General features: G+C 31.8%; 3 protein-coding genes and 1 long non-coding RNA gene across 4 annotated transcripts; 1 reads left to right on the forward strand and 3 right to left on the reverse strand.

The window, feature by feature from the left end:
* Window positions 1–23: 23 nt before the first annotated feature.
* Window positions 24–596, reverse strand: LOC123227809 (aminodeoxychorismate synthase, chloroplastic-like). The gene is made up of 2 exons (XM_044652936.1): window positions 287–596; window positions 24–217 (listed from the first exon to the last, which is right to left on the reverse strand). Exons 1-2 carry the CDS (start codon window positions 594–596, stop codon window positions 24–26), a joined length of 504 nt encoding a protein of 167 aa, XP_044508871.1.
* An 8,030-nt stretch (window positions 597–8,626) lies between these two features.
* On the reverse strand, window positions 8,627–9,879 carry LOC123228295. The gene is made up of 2 exons (XR_006504665.1): window positions 9,645–9,879; window positions 8,627–9,055 (listed from the first exon to the last, which is right to left on the reverse strand). It is a non-coding gene; the product is annotated as an uncharacterized LOC123228295 (long non-coding RNA).
* A 709-nt stretch (window positions 9,880–10,588) lies between these two features.
* Window positions 10,589–12,425, reverse strand: LOC123227243 (chlorophyll a-b binding protein 6A, chloroplastic). Its single transcript, XM_044651958.1, has 4 exons — window positions 12,128–12,425; window positions 11,928–12,030; window positions 11,494–11,782; window positions 10,589–10,899 (listed from the first exon to the last, which is right to left on the reverse strand). The coding sequence occupies exons 1-4, from the start codon at window positions 12,187–12,189 to the stop codon at window positions 10,745–10,747; spliced, it is 609 nt and encodes a 202-aa protein (XP_044507893.1). The 5' UTR covers window positions 12,190–12,425; the 3' UTR covers window positions 10,589–10,744.
* A 1,508-nt stretch (window positions 12,426–13,933) lies between these two features.
* LOC123226985 (rhomboid-like protein 19) lies at window positions 13,934–17,172 on the forward strand. Its single transcript, XM_044651582.1, has 8 exons — window positions 13,934–14,141; window positions 14,225–14,349; window positions 15,112–15,172; window positions 15,293–15,459; window positions 15,849–15,954; window positions 16,071–16,273; window positions 16,378–16,515; window positions 16,796–17,172. The coding sequence occupies exons 1-8, from the start codon at window positions 14,127–14,129 to the stop codon at window positions 16,899–16,901; spliced, it is 921 nt and encodes a 306-aa protein (XP_044507517.1). The 5' UTR covers window positions 13,934–14,126; the 3' UTR covers window positions 16,902–17,172.
* Window positions 17,173–17,605: the final 433 nt, after the last annotated feature.

A 17,605-nucleotide genomic window follows, 5' to 3' on the forward strand; every position in this document is an offset into this window, starting at 1 on the left:
CTGTACTCTGTTGTTATTAATCCTTAATAGAATTCCGTCAAAGCCTCAGCTGGAGCGCGTGTTTTCAAAATCATTTCTTCATATTCATCTTCGGGATTTGATAGAGCAACAATGGCTCCTCCTGCCCCTATGGAAGCTTCACCATCATGTATGACAACTGTTCTTATAACGATGTTTAGATCAAATGTCCCATTATATGAGAAAAATCCAATGGAGCCTGAATAGATACCTCAAGAACAACTTTCCATAGAATCAAGAAGTTCCATAGATCTTAACTTTGGTGCACCTGTCATTGAGCCTCCTGGAAATACTGCTCTTACACAGTCAACTGGGCTAACATTTGATTTCTTTTTCCCTCGAATTGTACTCACCATAGTGTGAACTGTTGCATAAGATTCCACGTCCATGAGATGCGGCACATGTATGGATCCAGGCTCACAGACACGACCAAGGTCATTACTTAGAAGATCAACCATCATCAAATTTTCAGCCTGATCCTTTTCACTGTTTTGGGAGATAAGAGGGAAGGAGAGCGGGGGCAATGTTAGCTTACAGCAAAAGCAATAAACAAGATTCAATATTCTGCACTGTGTCATCACAATGATGATTCCTGTGATAAAATTTTTGCCATATTTGCACAATATTCAGTAGTCTACCATATTCCCTCAACCATAATTCTTTAATCTTACAATGAAAAAACCATGTGTTGAGCAACTTCATATCATGATTACAAAATCAAACGAAACAATTTGACAAAATACTTTTAAATTCTTGATTTAATTCCTTTATCTCAAGAGAAATTAAATTGGTCATTATCATTTACATTCTTGAATTTAAAATACTCTCTCTCTCTCATATGTTAATAAGTTAACAGATGATATATTTGATCATCTTGTTGTTTCTAAGGTTGAATTCAAACTGAGCGTATTCGAGTTTGAATTTAAACTCGGTTTGAATGAGTCTAAAACAAACTAAGCTCAAATAAACTCGAGCTTAAAAGTTTAATATTTTTCAGCTCGAGATTTGAAGTGTTTAGCTCGTCAAGCTAAAATTTTTGATATAAAATGATGTCGTTTTAATCAATATGTATTAAAACGACGTCGTTTACTTGATTTAAGTTCGAATTCAAGCCAAACTCAAACTCAGTTATTTTGAAACGAGTCAAGCTCAAGTTTATTTGAAACGAATTCGAACTCGAACTCAATTCCATGCAAATAAAACAGAGCTCGAATTCAATTCTATTCGAATCTAATCTAATTGCTTCATAAAGGGTCTTGTATGTTTCGATAGTGTTTGAACCAAAGCTTTTGAGCCCTTTTTGCTTTAGAATTGTTGGCCAACTATGTATATCAAGTAAATTGAATCATATTTGCGACATTTTTGTATTTTAAGACAGACGTGCACCTCAGAGCAATCATAAAATATAAAATATTGTTTGATGCTCCATCTGCAATGAGACATCGACATTCCCTCTCGCCGAATTTGTACCTACAAATACATCTTTCTACGATTGGGGTCAAATGAGTAGTTAAACTCGATAGTGTCCTCAAATTTCATTTTGTCTTCTACAAGATAACTAAAGTAAAATTGAGGAATATCGGCGACCCTACCCACTCCCTCGCTCGCTGTTAATGATGCTCTCATCTCATGTGTAGAATCAAATTCGGTTTGATAGAATGTGAGTTTCTCATTGTTCATATGTGGATCGTGAGACAATTTGCACAAACAATATTTTATATTTTCTTGATTTCTCTAATATGCACCTTTTCTAATAAAAACCTGATACGCAGGGTGGTGAATAACTCAAAGCAAATGGGATAACCAGTAAGATTTGCTCATTTTCTTGACAAGTAACTAAAATAAATTTTATAATAAGTTATGAAAATTTTCGCTTTAAAAAGTCAAAAATTTTATCCTTAAATTAAATATTTGTTATAGTAAGTTCGCTACTAGTAAACTTCATTCAACTTAGTAAACTTGAAGGGTTTATTTGGTTGAAAGATTTAAAAATTATTTTGATAATTTATTTTTTATTAAAAAAGATTACGATAATATTTTATTATCAATAATGATGTAATAAGTAATATAATAAATAATCTGATTATCACATTCACTTTAAATATTAAAAGATTATTATAATAATTTTAATTATTATTATTATTTTATTTTTAGTTATTAAATTTTTAGATCAAAATTACTCTCAATTTTTAATCAAAATAATAATAATATAAAAAATATTTTTTTATATTTATTATTCTTTCATATAATAAATCAAATAATATACTAATATTTTTTTATTATTAAGAAAATTTCAGATTCTCGTGCACCATTCAACAACCTTTGAGCGACAGGGAACAAGTTACTCAGATGTTGCAAGGACTCTCGCCTTCTTATGAACCCTTGGCGACAATTGCCTCTCATCATCAGAAGCCGCCACCTGCATTGCATTTGTTGAACTGTGGACTATGCTTCTTACAACTTTTCATGGCATATGCTATTATTGTAAAAAAAATTTCTGAATATCAGAAATAAAATGAGCATGATCTTTCAAAACTAATGACTTGCTTGTTGAGAAATTTTGCAACAATAACATATTTTTATGTACTTTCTGGAAGTACTAGCCCCTTGTAACTCTTCAGGGTACAACCTGTAAAAGCGTGACTAACAGAGGGGAAGCTAGAAGGAGGAACCCCAAGTACGTATTTATAACTTTCTGTAAATATTTTTAACGATTAAGCAAGAAGGATTAGCCACTGTCAAACCAGAGAGAATGTTCTTCTGTTCTGTGGAAAAATAATTAAACCAACCCCATCTTCTCCTTTAAAATCTAATTGATTTTTCAGGAGATCTTGAAGGTGGTCCCTTTGTTATAACTTTGGCCTACTTTCCTTGTACTGTAAAAATCATATTCTCTATTAACCAATCAATAAGGTAGAAATTTATCAGAGTGGTCCACTTTTTCTTTTCTCTGCTTTGTGTGAGATTCCCTGCTGCTCAAACTCTACTTTATTTTCCCCAGAATCAATCCCTTTACCTTTTTTCTTTCTCAAGTCCCTGGCAATACGTGTGTGTTTGTGACATTATTTCTTTATATTATATTATACACACATACCCAAATAAGAGAGGAAAATAAAGATAAAAGATAGAGATTGGGTACTACCATACTATAATTAAGGTTCCAAAGTTAAACACTTTTGGATGAGAGAGTACTATAATGTGTGACCTTCTCAAAAGTTTTTGTGTTAGCATAAGTGACAAAAAAACAAGATTTTAAATATGAGAGTGCGAGTTCAAATCTCATCAATAATATTTTAAAATTAAACTCTTAACTTAGATACATTAATTATATCAAAGTTTCACCTGCTTGTTCTGTCAATTCAGATCCAAAAGAATGACCGGCTCAAATAATGTTTACCCATTAAAAAATAATAATAATAATAAAGAGACATTGTTTGATTAATTGTGTTTCTGATCAGATAACCCTAAACCCATCTAATAACTAGCTGTTCATTTTATCTGGCGCTTCAGCTCTCTGTAAGTGACCTAGCTACTGAAAGCAAGGACAAAGCTCCATTAATGGGCTTAAAGTCACTTGTTTTGTTTATGAAAAAAAATATTTAAAAAAAAAAAAAAGAAAGAAACCCCCTCAATACTTTTCACTTAGTGCTCTAAAATTTTGTTTTGTTTACGAGATCTTGTCTTCTCAATGAAACAAGAACGATTCTTCTGATATTTGTATAATCATTCATCTAGATTGATGGGGTGGGTTTGTTTTTGCTTGATAACAAATCTGAGTTTGTGATTTGCAGAAGAGTGATACCCAAAGCCAAAGGGCAAATGAAATGTTCAAGAGACAAGAGTGCTGAAACAAGATGGATGGAAATAAAACCAAGTGAATTTGTTATTCTCTTCTTAGATTTTGTTAAATCATAAACATCTTATAATGTATAGAAACACTAAAGTGAAAAAGATCAAATAAGTTCACCTTGCTTCTTTTTGCAGAATTATTGTATGCTGTTGCTTTCTTGAAAGAAAAAGAGATTAATTTAAAACCTGCAAAAAATAATTAAACCATGGAAAATATATGGAATATGCATGGCTCCTCATACGCCATATACGGAGGCCATCGAATTCCGGTGGGCTCTGCAAATGGCATACAGGGAGCCAGGCACATACTTATAAAATATGCACGATCAATCATATTACTAAAATAAACACTTGCATAAATTCATACATAGGCACATGAAATCATGCATTTACATCAACAGATGCATAAAAAAATGAAGAACTACTTCAAATGTTAGCATTAACAAAGAAAATGAGTAATATTCAGTACTCAAAGATAGGTTTCTTTATGGCTTCATACGATAATTAAGGAAGAAACAGAAGAAAGAGAGATCTGAAGTTTCTAAAACTTAAAATTCATTAAGTTTTAAAGCCCCACAAGCCCTTTTAAATTGGCATAAAACAAGCGAACCAGTGGCTAACCTGAGGGGGGGAGATTTTTGGTTTGTGAAAGGAGGATTGTGGGGTTGAAATTGCACCCCAAGGCTGGCACTAAATATAGACAACACCACAAGAGAGAAATAGAAATGGAGAAAAAGAAAAGAGAGGAAGAGGAAATAGGTGAGTTGGGTTAGTAACCACGCAGTTTCCTATGCTAACCTTAGGGTTGTTTGAAATCTCCTTTTCTGGGTCGTAAAGCAAACGTTGCTTTTCTCTTCTCTGAACCTGATTTTTGTCTGCAAGCGTTTGGAAAGACATGGATTCTCATTCTCTTATTCCCTTTTATTTATTGAAATAATTTTTTTTCAAAATTTTATCATCTTTTCTTTTATACTCTTTAGTATATTTTAGGTAATAAACAAACTTTAATTGAGTAAAATCGTTCATTTAGAATTGAATTAATTATACAAAATAGATAAAATCTAATATTATGTGATCGATCTTAAAATCATTTTGTCAAATAAACTAAAAATATAAAAAAGAATTTAAATATTTGATATCATGCTTGAAATCTCACGTCTTCTGCTAAAGTTACGTCATAAAAGATTTGAATATTTGATCTTATAATTAAAATCACACCCCTTTCACTAAAGTTACCCTCTAGGGCCTCTTAGTCACTTCTTTGTATTATTCTCCTCTTCTCCTTTTTCAGACTTATAGTAATTCCATTCTATCATATTTTTAATATTACTAATTTAATTCATTACTCTTTTCTTAAGTTATTTAGTGAGATTCTTTATTTCAACTTCTTGTGTTTGGATTTTTGAATAATCCATGTTGCTTTGCTACCTAATTCACCTGCATTTTTCTCCATTCACCAACTGCCCAGATTACACTTCGGTTCGTCCTTTTGCATGTTTTAAACTATAATTAATTAATTTCTCTTTTGTCCTTAATCAGATGTTTTCTTGTTCATTATTTAATTAATTATTTTCTCTAATAATTTATTAATCGAGATTAACCTCAAACACACAGATAACAAAACTTCAGTCTCTAATTGGAGAAGAATTAATTATTATTTTATGTGGGTTTTACAAGCCACATATAAACTTCTTATTGTCGTTAGTTCATTTGGTTAAATTAGGTTTTGTGTTAAGATCTTTATAATCATCATTTCAGATAATCTCAATTAGGCTTACCTTTGTCTTTGAAGTTTTTAGTCTTAACACGTATATAAGAATAATTTTAATTCTTTACTTTTGTAGTGGTGGGATGAAATTTGTTTGGGTTGTATGAGACTCATTTTTCATTAAATTCACGATATAACACTTAAAAAACAACAAACTATATCGATAATAACAAGATATATTTTCTACACATCGATCAATTTAATATATAAATAGAAATCTCTTGTCTAGAAACAGTAACTTATCAGAATGTACTTCTCTCTTATTCCACATCTATTATAAATTTAAAAGTAATTATTTTTTATTAAATTATTCATACACTCACTACTTTAACTCATATGGTGGACATAAAAGTATTTCACTAATTCCAATCGTCGTTATCATCTCCCCAAGCTAAACCCAATTTTTCGTACTTCTCATTGGTGAACCAATTTTCACATCAACAGTCTGTAAATTAAATATTTTATTCTTCACGGTTTTGATAATCCTTTAGTTTATCATTTGACTTAATCATTCAAGTTTCTTCCTGCTATATGTCATGTATTACATTTTTCAATTTCAATTTCGGATAGTGTCATCTAACTTGTGCATGATCCTTTAAGCTTCTTCGTTCTTAGCTTTCCAAAGAGATAAGACTATTTATGTTCCTTATTAAACACAATCCTTTTTCTTCTATTCAATAAACTTTCATCATTCTATCAAGATAAAAAAGAAATTAGGCTCCTTAATCAAGGACCAACACTTGTTTCTCTTCATCTTGTTCATAAATTTCGTTCTTTCTAAGGCTTCAATTGACAATTATTACAAGCTTATACTCCCATCTGAACACGAGCACCTCACAAAAGAATTCCAATAACACTATTCGATTGTTCTACGATAAGTCAATTTCTTTATAAGAATCTTCAGCTGGCTGTCCTAATATGGCCACCGGCAGAATTTTAGGGCTGAGATCAAAAGGATGTCAGCCTTGTCTTTTATTCTATTTTATATATTTATCTATTTTCTCGTTTTTTTTTTAAATTTTTGATACATTTCATTTCTATGTTACTGTTATAATTATTATTAGCTGACAAATTTTTTGTTCACATTATTTAAAAACTAAAGCATTGCATGTGATAATGCATGACCAAAGATATCTTTTGAATGGGAATATTAAGATTTCTTTGGATCTATTCTTTAACATTTTGTGTAATCAGAATTATTTATTTTGAGCTAGAGTAAAAAGTAGTCTTAGAAGATATAATTGAGCTTAAGAAGAGATTTGTGTACTTATTACATGATAGCAAAATAAATATGAACTCTTTCAAATGACTTAAAGGAAACCAATCCCAACAACAACGATAATATATATATATATATATACATACACACATACACTTATATGTGTCATTATATGATTGAGTGTTACTTTATCTTTAATTTAAAATCATTCAATCATGTGATAATACGTATAAGTGTGTATATATTTATGTACCAAAAATAGATATATATAGTTTTATTGATTGAACAAAAGTACTTTGTTAATAATTAAATGGAAATTAATCAAGGTTAGGGTGGCTTAGTTAAAATAGAATAAATTGCAGAAATATTTTAAATTATAGATATCATGAAAATACAATGAACGGATGGGGTTAACGAAACTGATATAGCATTACAACTTTTAAGGTGAATGTCTGATTTCAAATCTCTTTTACGTTTGTGAAACCCTAATTTATCCAAAAATTTCAGAAACATTATTAATAAGATTTTTGGGAAGAATTATAGTACAACACTAAAGATTAATCAAATATTGTTTGGCATCTCAACTAAAAATTGTTTTTCCCATAAACCTTTTTTTTTTGTAGGCTGTAAAGGTTTACAAAATCAATTTTATTCTCTGAATTTGTAATATACAAAATATATCCAAAACCCACTTTAAAAAATTTAACCTTTATTCACATATGGAAAAATCTAATGGCCTATTGGCCTAACTCCTGGCCAAAAGCCGAGAGAAATTCATTTTTTGGTGAATACAACATGTCAAGCACAATCTGACCTACTTAAAAAAGACATTTCAATTTAAAAAAAAGGAAAAGAAAACAGAAAGAAAAAACCCAATCTAAACACTACTACTTGCATAATATTGAATCATTATGAGCGGTCTAGTTTGAAGGTTGGTTAAAATTTTCCAATATTAAGTAATTCGACTGACCAAATTGAGCTAGCTCAACTTTATGTTAAATATTTTTATGAAACCCCGAGTAGGAAAAACCAGATGCTCAAATGGGATAGAAACAGCCTTTTCACGTGCTTCTTCCAAGCATAAAACCATCACAAAAGTTAAAAACTTCTCTATAACTTACGGACAAATTATCGGATGAAGAACAAAGCAATGGAACAAAAACCCATTAGGGAAATGAAACAAACCTTGAGTAGAACAATGCAAAGTCATTAAATAATATATCACAATATCGGGTGGGTGATGAAACATGTAAATTAGGGGTAGGGTAGATAAAACTTTTCATTCTGACATATGTTAACTTACATAAATTCAGTAATTTGGGATAAAACAGGTGATTCACTTCTTTTTGTAAACATAAATTGCCTCAAAGTTAGGATATAATTGCTAGTTAATAATTCGATGTTTTTTTGGTGTTTAAAGTCTCTTAGGGCATGAAATGAACTCTATCAGGGAAATGAAACAAAGCTCGAATGAAAGAAATCAAAAGCAGGATGATCTGTAAACAATGATATTAGTAATATTTTTGATAGAGAATAACAAAGCAAAAATGATCCCTTGAAATGCAACACGATGAGACAACGAATATTGTACTACATAGAAAAGAGAGAGAGATAGTGTGTATTGAGTGTGATGGATCTTCCATGTCTGGAAAAAGCTGCAAAGGAAAAAAATTCTCCTTTCCTTGTATGTAGAAAATGGCAAGCGATGAAAGATGGAAAGACTGAAAAAGATAAAGAGAAAAACAAGGTATTAAAAATGGAAAAATTTTCAATGATAAAAATTATCGTGTAGAGTGCTGTAAGGAATAAAGTGCGGTGTCAGAATGTATACATAATGGGGTCTCTTCTCTTTGGGTGTTTTTTGGTGTTTTTTTCTAAGTGAATGTTTCGAGCTTGGATTCTTCTGCAACTTCATCTTTCCCCCTCTCCATTAACAATCTTTTATTTATCAGTAGCTAATCAGACATAACAATCTTTATTCCTTTTATTTAATGGAATTACAAAGCTAGTTGTTGATAATGAAACAGAAACCAATGGTATAATATATTAAGGATTATGGTAGCAAACGCAAAGGTTTCCCCAAGTTGTAGGCCTGCACATTGCTTCAATGAGTTTGTTCTTATATGCATTATAACAAATTTGGAAGCACTCAGGCATCTTGCATTCCACCACTATGCGAAACCCCTCTGCAATATCTGGTCCTGTGGCCAAGCAAATTAACATCACCAAAGTTAATATCAAACTCACCTGCATGGCTATTCTCCCTGCTTCCATTGCTAACAAAAAGTGCTTCTTTTCTTTTTCAGAATTTAAATGTTTTTCTTTTTGAAGATACCCAGTTTGATTTTTGTTCCCAGGTTTTAAAAAAGTAATTATCTTTTACAAAAATACTGTATAAACTATATGTAATTCATTGAATACTTAAAAACAAATTAACAAATATTTTTCTATAACCATGAGAGGAAATATGGTAATTCATTAGACTCAGACCTTTCATGGTAGGCAATTTATCATTTTAAAATGGCAAGTATTTTAAAAATCTCGACCTTTTATGGTAGGCAATTTATAAAGGAAACTCTAGTATAAATACTGTATATTATTTGGCAGCTAATTAACCATATCTTGCTGGATAATCAACTAAATACTATATACATCTTTCAGTATTTGAAAAGCTAGATTTCGAAAGACATTAATGATTAATTACGAGATAAAGTGTCTTATTTTTGTTTACAATGTAAAATTTTCTATATAAACTCAAATCCTTAATTGAAACTTTACATAGAAAGGCACCTTGTTTTTGTTTGCAATGGAAGAAAGAAGAGCTTCATTGGCTTTGATCATTAGTCTTGCTTTTGGCTTGTTGTCGTTGACACTCTCGACGTGGGAGGGTGTCGATGCCGCCGCTACCTTTAATCCTGATCACCATCGCGTGTTAGTGGACATTGCAGATGATGCAGATGTGCCATGCAGTGAAGATACTTGCACTGGAATTTGCAAGCAGGCAATGCAGGATAAGTTCAAAGGTGCCAAATGTGCTGATAGTGGTTTTTGTACTTGCTTATAGCTTTATGAACACAATTGTACTGTCAAAGTTAAAGAGTTAATCCATCAATAAAATCTAATTTCTCATGTTTTTGTTTAATGTGTAAAACAACATTTAATAGTGAGTGAGTTTTTATTAGATTTTATTTGATTTCTTGCATCAGCATGTCCCTTAAAAATTTGCACGGGACACAACTCACAATTTTGTGGGTTATGCTAGAGCCCACCAATAGGGTAAATTACGTTAAAAGTTTACAGGTAAGGCTCACAGATTGGTCTGATATAACTATTTAAATAGAAATTTTCCTCTTTCATATTATTGATGGTCAAGTATCCATTGGACCCAACGGCTACTTTATTTATTTATTTATTTATTTATTTTTAAATAGAAATTTTCCTCCTTCATTTTGTGTGTGTGTTTTTTTAAAGTAGGAATAATACTTTTAAGTATCAGTGCTTTCTTTTGTAAGCATTCTCTTTACTGCACATGAAGAGATCCAGCGGATTGTTGTTTTTTTTTTTTTTCTAAGGATAGCATTATAGTATGCTTCTATTTCCAGGCTTTTCTAAACCATTTCATTTATTGAATTATTGGGTTTTTTTTTTTCTTTTTCCTAATTGTGTTGTTAAGGTTCTTATTGAATTCATTACTTCTTTATATGTTTTTGATTTAAATAAATTTTGATCGAATGTTTGAGTAGAATATTATCCATAAACCACAACTGTTGTAATAATCTCCACAGTATTACAAGTGATTGGTAGAGAATTACTTCCAATCATGAGAGTCAAAATATATGAAAATTGTTTCATCATATGGGATTCTACAGTGGATATATATGGATCAAAGTTTAATTAGGCAAAAGCCCTCTGGGGATGATAACGTTCCCAACGTTGTTATGCCAAGGATCAGCCAAGTGAGTTGCCAAATTCTCCAATGGCCCTGTGCCTGGATAAGCCGATTGTTGCACGCAGAAACCCACAAATGCCAACAATGCCAGCCGTCCTATACATCGAATTAACACACAATTACGTATCTTCATTACATATACATCGAATTAACACACAATTACATATCTTCATTTAACCTTAAAAGCAATCATAATGTGTGTCATGAATGTTACAAAATTTCCTAATATCAACTAATATTACTCATAATTTTAGCTTAATAAAATTAAGTAATTGAATAATTTAATGACAATTTTTTAAATAAATTTAAGTGATTAATAAAGTTATTTAACACCCTTAAAGAATAACATTAGTATAAGTTTTAGGGTTTATTAGATCGTTACTATGGTCTATCAAACTATTATATATTACGTAAATTCATCTCCGATACTCATATACAATAACTTCAACTATTAAAAGTTGTCATTAATACGTGGTTTTAAAAGCAAAAAATCAATCATTTTAATGTGAGTAATTTTAGAAGTTTTATAGATTCAAATTATATAATATTCTATTTATAATTTCAAAGAATTTTAATTCAATATTTTATATTTTATCTTTAAATATTGTAATATTAGAATAGTATCAGTTTTATCTAATCTATGTAAAATAAATCTTGCAATAGAAAGATATATCATGCACTGCTACTAACCGTTTTTGACCTCTTTAACCTTGTACTCCTCAAACTTCTTGGGGTCCTTGGAGAATCCCAGGGGATCAAAAGCACCACCGGGATACTTCTTCTTCTCGGGGTCTTTCTCCATGCTTCTTTGGTGCTCAACAAAGGCAATGGCGAGGAATTCAATGACCAGAATGGTGGGGAAAGTGCCCCATGGAACTGGGTTACCTAAGTAAGTTGCTTGTCCACCAGGAATTGCAGCCCATTCTTGAGCCTTTACCCAGTTGCCTAATCCCAATGCCTCTGGCACCAGGATCCCTGGCTGCAATAAATCCAATGAATCAATCAAATTGAGATGGTTTAATTTCATTCAACACAACACTGCAAAATCAGTCTATTGCAGTTCAATATGCCCATAATCAGACATTCAAAAATGTGACTTTTTGAGATAATAGATAGAAACTTACAACAGCAAGCATAGCCCATCTGCAGTGAATGAGTTCAGACTCCTTATATCTCTCAAGGTTCTCAGGGACCTCACCAAGCCGAAGAGGGTCAAATCCAAAGTCACTGAAATAAAAAAAACCCACACAACAATGATAAAAATAATCAAAAAATGATCATAAGGTTCAAATAATTATATGCTTTTTTATGTTATTATTATTGCCCTGGAGCTGAACCATCGAGATAAGGCGGGCGGGGCTGGCCCGGCATCCAGTCGGCAGACATGGAGAAACGTGAAGTAGCATAGGCACCAGAACAAGAAAGCGAAACGGCAGTGGCAAATTTAGATTTAGAAGAGGAGAGAACTCAAGGAAACGCAGTGTTGGCGATGCCACAGCTCATTATTGTATTGGAAGCCATTGTTAGAACTTTGGCGAAGAAGAGTCAGTTTTTCAGTTTTCTGAAGAGTAGTGGTGATGAAAATGGACAAAGGAAGGGTTAAAGAGGAGAAGGAAGGGTAGTGGGATGTCGGCGAATCTGAAAGTGGATTATTATTGGTCCAGCATTTGTTGGTGTGATTTGTAATTGGGCCACGTGGGAGTGTTAATCCAGTTGGTGCCCATGTTGAATATCTTGTGGGTTCGTGGTGGAGGATGAGCGACAGTGCCAGGTAGGCATTATACATGTAGGCAGCTCATTGCATGGAATCAGGATATCAAACTGTAGAATTGTTTTGTTTATTTTATCAATATAATTTATATTAACAATATAATAATACATAGTTGATAAATATAAATTAAATATAAAAAAATATGTGCAGATAATATTATTCCTATTTTATTAAAAGCTAAAATTGTTATGGCTTTCAAAGATGAAAGCTTAAGGTCAAGTTCTCCTTATTGACATACTAAGATACTTAAAATCAGTTAATATATCAAATTTGATTATACACTTTTAAGGTCTCTTTAGAGTCGTAGTTTTCAATCCTCTACACAATATTATAACTTGTGTGATGTCATTCTATATGTTGTTTACGTTTCTCTTGAGAAAACTGATGGAAGCTCCCTGGAAATTGTAATGTTGGAGAGAGGGTGGTGGTCAACCAGCGGTGTCCAAACCAATATAGATAATGCAAAAACTTACAATCAAGTGGACTAGTGTAAAAGCTTTTGTTTCACTTCAAGTTTGTGCTTGTAGGTTCACTATGTTTGGCTATTCCATGAAAATTTTACTCCCCCAAGCTTTATCATCTTTAATGTTGAATGTTCGATCATCTATGTTGCAAGTTCACCAACGATAATCCATCTCTTAAAGCTTATGCAGAAACCATTACCAAATTGATTCTTTATAGACCAACATGGTTGCCATTTCCCTGTGGGGAACATTGTTCTAGCGCTCTTGCTTCAAAAGCCATGAGGTTTCACAGTTTTCACCCAATTATATTGTTGCTCTTGCTTCTTGCAAGGACTTATAGTGAGAGAGAGTAACAAACTTATTGTTTTTCGGTGTATTCTTTACTTTAAATATCACAATAAAATTGTGTATATTTATTTTAAATATACAAATAGATATATTTGATATATTTTATTATGTAAATAAATAAATTTTAAATTAAAGATAAAATAACACTCAATCATATAATTATACATATAAATGTATATTTATTTATATATTTAAAATAGATAAATAAATTCGTTGATTATCAATTTAGTTTAAATAAATTTGAATTTTAACTTGAATTTATAGTTTTTATATTATTGAATTCAAATTTGAAAGTATTCAACTTATTAAATTTATGAGTTTGTAAATCAATTAATAGACATCGTTTTAATAAATATATATTAAAATAGCATTATTTCATTGGTTTTGATTCAATTATATTATTAAATTCGATCCAATATTATAATTAAATTCCAACTTGATTTTTTTTTAACCCATTTATGCCCCAATTGATTTAAAAATATCTTATAAGCTTAAATTAAAGTACTCTTTCAAGCCGAGCCGACCTCAAGAAACTTGAGGTCAGCTAGGCTCTAATCCGCTTCCACTCTCGAAGCCGCCCTGCTTCCGTGATCTGAAAAACCGTACAACGACTTCCTTTCCCCTTGAGGGAATTAAGTAAACGAAAACAAAAACAAAAGCAGAAGCAGAAGGAAATTCAACAAAATAAAACTCATTAGATCATCTGCCTTCGCTTCCGAATTATCGGATACCGTTCAATTATGAGTTCTCAGTCTGTAAGTCCGCCTCCAATCAGATCTCTTAGAAATGCAATTGTTTTCTTATTAATTTTCCAAGTGTTATTACTTTAATTTTGCAGAGCGCGGGCTTTTTCACTGGATTTACTAAGCTTTGCAAGGGATTAGCAGTGGTGCTTGTCGGAGGCCACATTTTAGTTCAACTTTTACCTGCGGCGGCTTCTGTTCTTGCTCTGATTCCAGCTAGGTAAGCACGTTCTGGATCCGTTTATTGAGTTTGAGAATTCGGTTTTTAGTAAATCCTAATCTGATTATGATTTACAATTGAAGTGATATTCAGTTGTTAAGTTTAAGGGGCATTAGGGATAAATCTGTGTTATTTAAAGTTAAGCATATCTTGTTGCGATATATGATATTTTTACGATGTGTAACGCTTCTTTGCTTAATTGATTCTGTTGTAAGTTTATTAACTGCTAGCGAGAACTTCATAGAAGCCACTATAAGAAGAAAAGTCAGCTTTGTGAGTGGACTTGCTTGGTTTGAAAAACAGTAGAAAGTAGCGGTCTTTGATAAACTTTAGGAGAGTAATTGATAAGGAAATATTCTGAAGATTGATTTTGTGAGGTTTTGGGCTAATGCTAATCTAATTAGATGGGATTTTTTATGTTCAGTATATGTTAAATGAGAATCAATTGATGGAATATGATTCTTTTTTGTGGATCTTGATGTAAATTCATGTTTTACCAGGTAAAGGATATCAGATCTCTTGGTTTTTCCCTTGGAAGTCTTGTTTTCTTGTAATTTGTTGAGGAGGAATGGTTTGTCTAAAGTTAACTACCCTTTTGTTTTGTTGACATGATGTATGTAACCCAAGGAAGAATAGATCTGCACCTGATTATCTCATACCTGCGTGGAAATAAGGAGGAGAATGATATCAAGCACAGCGATTTACGTTTTCAAGTTTCTTCAATAGCTTGATATTAATTAATTAATAAAAAAAATTTTGCAGGACAATTCCCTTTGCTTGGAATCTCGTAACAGCTGGTTACATTGAGCAAACAGTGCATGGTGTATGTAATTATTTTGCTGTAAAATATTTACCTAGTCTGCTTAATTTTACTGTCCCCAAAATGTCCCATTTCTTATTTATTATATGTATAAAGTGATAACTGTGGTCACTGGTTTTCTAGGTAGTCGTCAGCACCCTTGGTCTCCTCTTCATGGGGAAGTTGCTTGAACCTGTGTGGGGTTCTAAAGAGTTCCTGAAGTTCATCTTCATAGTTAACTTTCTAACTTCCCTATGTGTTTTCACTACTGCTATTGCCTTGTACTACATAACAAAGGAGGAGAATTACCTGTAAGTACTATGGCAGCCTTTTGTATTCAAGAATTAGGTATTTTTGTTTTGTTTCAACAATTCATAATTTGGAGCCTTACCTTTCCTGTCTTCTCTCTCTGTCACTGTTTGAAGAAACAAGATATTGAATTTGACCATTGATGTTTCTTTGCCCTCCAACTAGCAGCTGACCATAAACTGTTGCAATTTGTTTCTTTTTAACTGTATACAATAGTTTATTTAAGGATAAAAACTAGATCAATCTACAAAAAACAATCTGTGCTTGTTAATTGTTGTTCTGAGTATTCAAACTAGTTATTATATCTTATACCTGGATTATTTTAGTTTTGTTTTCTGGTGCCTTTTTTATTTTTTTTGTAATTGCTTATTCTCTTTATTCTTTGTAATAGGTACATGCCTGTTTCAGGTTTCCATGGGGTTCTTGCAGGGTTCTTGGTCGGCATCAAGCAGATCATACCTGAACAGGAGCTGTATTTATTAAAATTAAAAGCAAAGGTTCAAATTTTTTTAAAAGATTCATTTAGTCTCATCTTTCTTCTGATAGGAATTTCTGCAAGTTGAAGAGATGTCTCCCACATTCTCATCCTGATCCTGTTCCCATTATTTTGCAGTGGTTGCCATCTCTTATGCTCCTGCTATCCATTATTATAAGCTTCTTTACTGCAGAGTCAGCTGCTTATCTTCCAGCCTTAATATTTGGCACACATATGGGCTGGATTTACCTGAGATACATGCAGGGAAAACCAGAAACAAAATTTAGGGGCGATCCAAGTGATGATTTTGCATTCTCTTCATTCTTCCCTGAATTTGTTAGGTGTGTGAGATCTTTTCTGTTTGTATCTTATCTCATGACAATTTGCTTAAAGTCTTTAATCTTAATGTCACTGTTTGACTACTGTTTCTTTTACTACCGAGCAGACCAGTTATCAATCCCATTGCATCAATATTTCACCGGATGCTTTGTGGAAGATCTGAAGGCTCTAGTGATGGTCATGGTTATACCTTGGGAGATGCTCCATTGCCTGGTTCTGACCCTATTGAGGCAACAAGGAGAAGGTAACCTTTCTGGTTTGTTGCAGCTATGATAAATACTACATTGATCGCATTTGGAAACTAAGCAAAATGTTATACAATCCAAAGTAGCTTTCTAACCTGGTTAGAAAGATATGCTTACGACTGAATTTATATAAAACAGGCAGCTGATTAGAACACAACTACTATAATGAAAGTACCATATGTTTAACTAAAAACATTAGGTAATACTACATTCGGATAGTTTTGGTGTGAAAGCAATAGACTTTGTGGTTTCTGATTTCCCATTGCCATTCCTTTGCAGAGAAAGAGGAGCTAGAGCACTGGAGGAGAGATTGGCAGCTGAGAAGTTGGCAGCCTCACAGAGCGTAGTTGAGTCCAAAAAGGATGATGCGTCAGAGAATGTCTAACTGGGTGAGAACTTGGTTATTGAAGCTAGACAACAAATGCAAGTGTCCATACCTTGACCATCTCAGATGTTGTGCGATGTTTCGAGATAAATCTTTCTTTCTAGATTCTGGTGGACAGTTTTGTTTTCCAATTTGCCGTGGACTACCAACCCTTGAAGTACACATGTTGTCATTTTATATGTTGTGGTATCTCGCAATTATTGTCATATGTGCCCTTGCTCAATATATATAGTTTAGAAATGAACAAAAAACAAAAAAAGTCCTTGAATGAGTTTATTCTTTTTTTTTTTTTGTCCCTTTTTTTATTTACTTTTTGGTTTGTTTGATGCAATTGACAATGCCAACTGGTGTAAACATCACTTTGAACAAATGAATTTCAATTTTAATAAAATTATGTATAAAATTTTTATATATAATTTTATGTACAAATAATAATATTATTGTATGATTAAATATATCAAAATTAAATACACATAGATTGTTACCTTTTCCATAAAATTCAATGTACTGTAATTGATAACATTCGAGTATGGCATTTTAATTATAATAAAATTATATATATTTATTTGAATACACAAATAGATATATATTTGATGTATATTATTAAATGATTGAATAATTTTAAATTAAAAATAAAATAATATTTAATTATATAATGATATATCATATATATATTTATTTATATACTAAAAATTTCCCGTAGG

The sequence above is a fragment of the Mangifera indica genome, chromosome 10, assembly GCF_011075055.1.
Source record: "Mangifera indica cultivar Alphonso chromosome 10, CATAS_Mindica_2.1, whole genome shotgun sequence".
Taxonomy (NCBI): domain Eukaryota; kingdom Viridiplantae; phylum Streptophyta; class Magnoliopsida; order Sapindales; family Anacardiaceae; genus Mangifera; species Mangifera indica.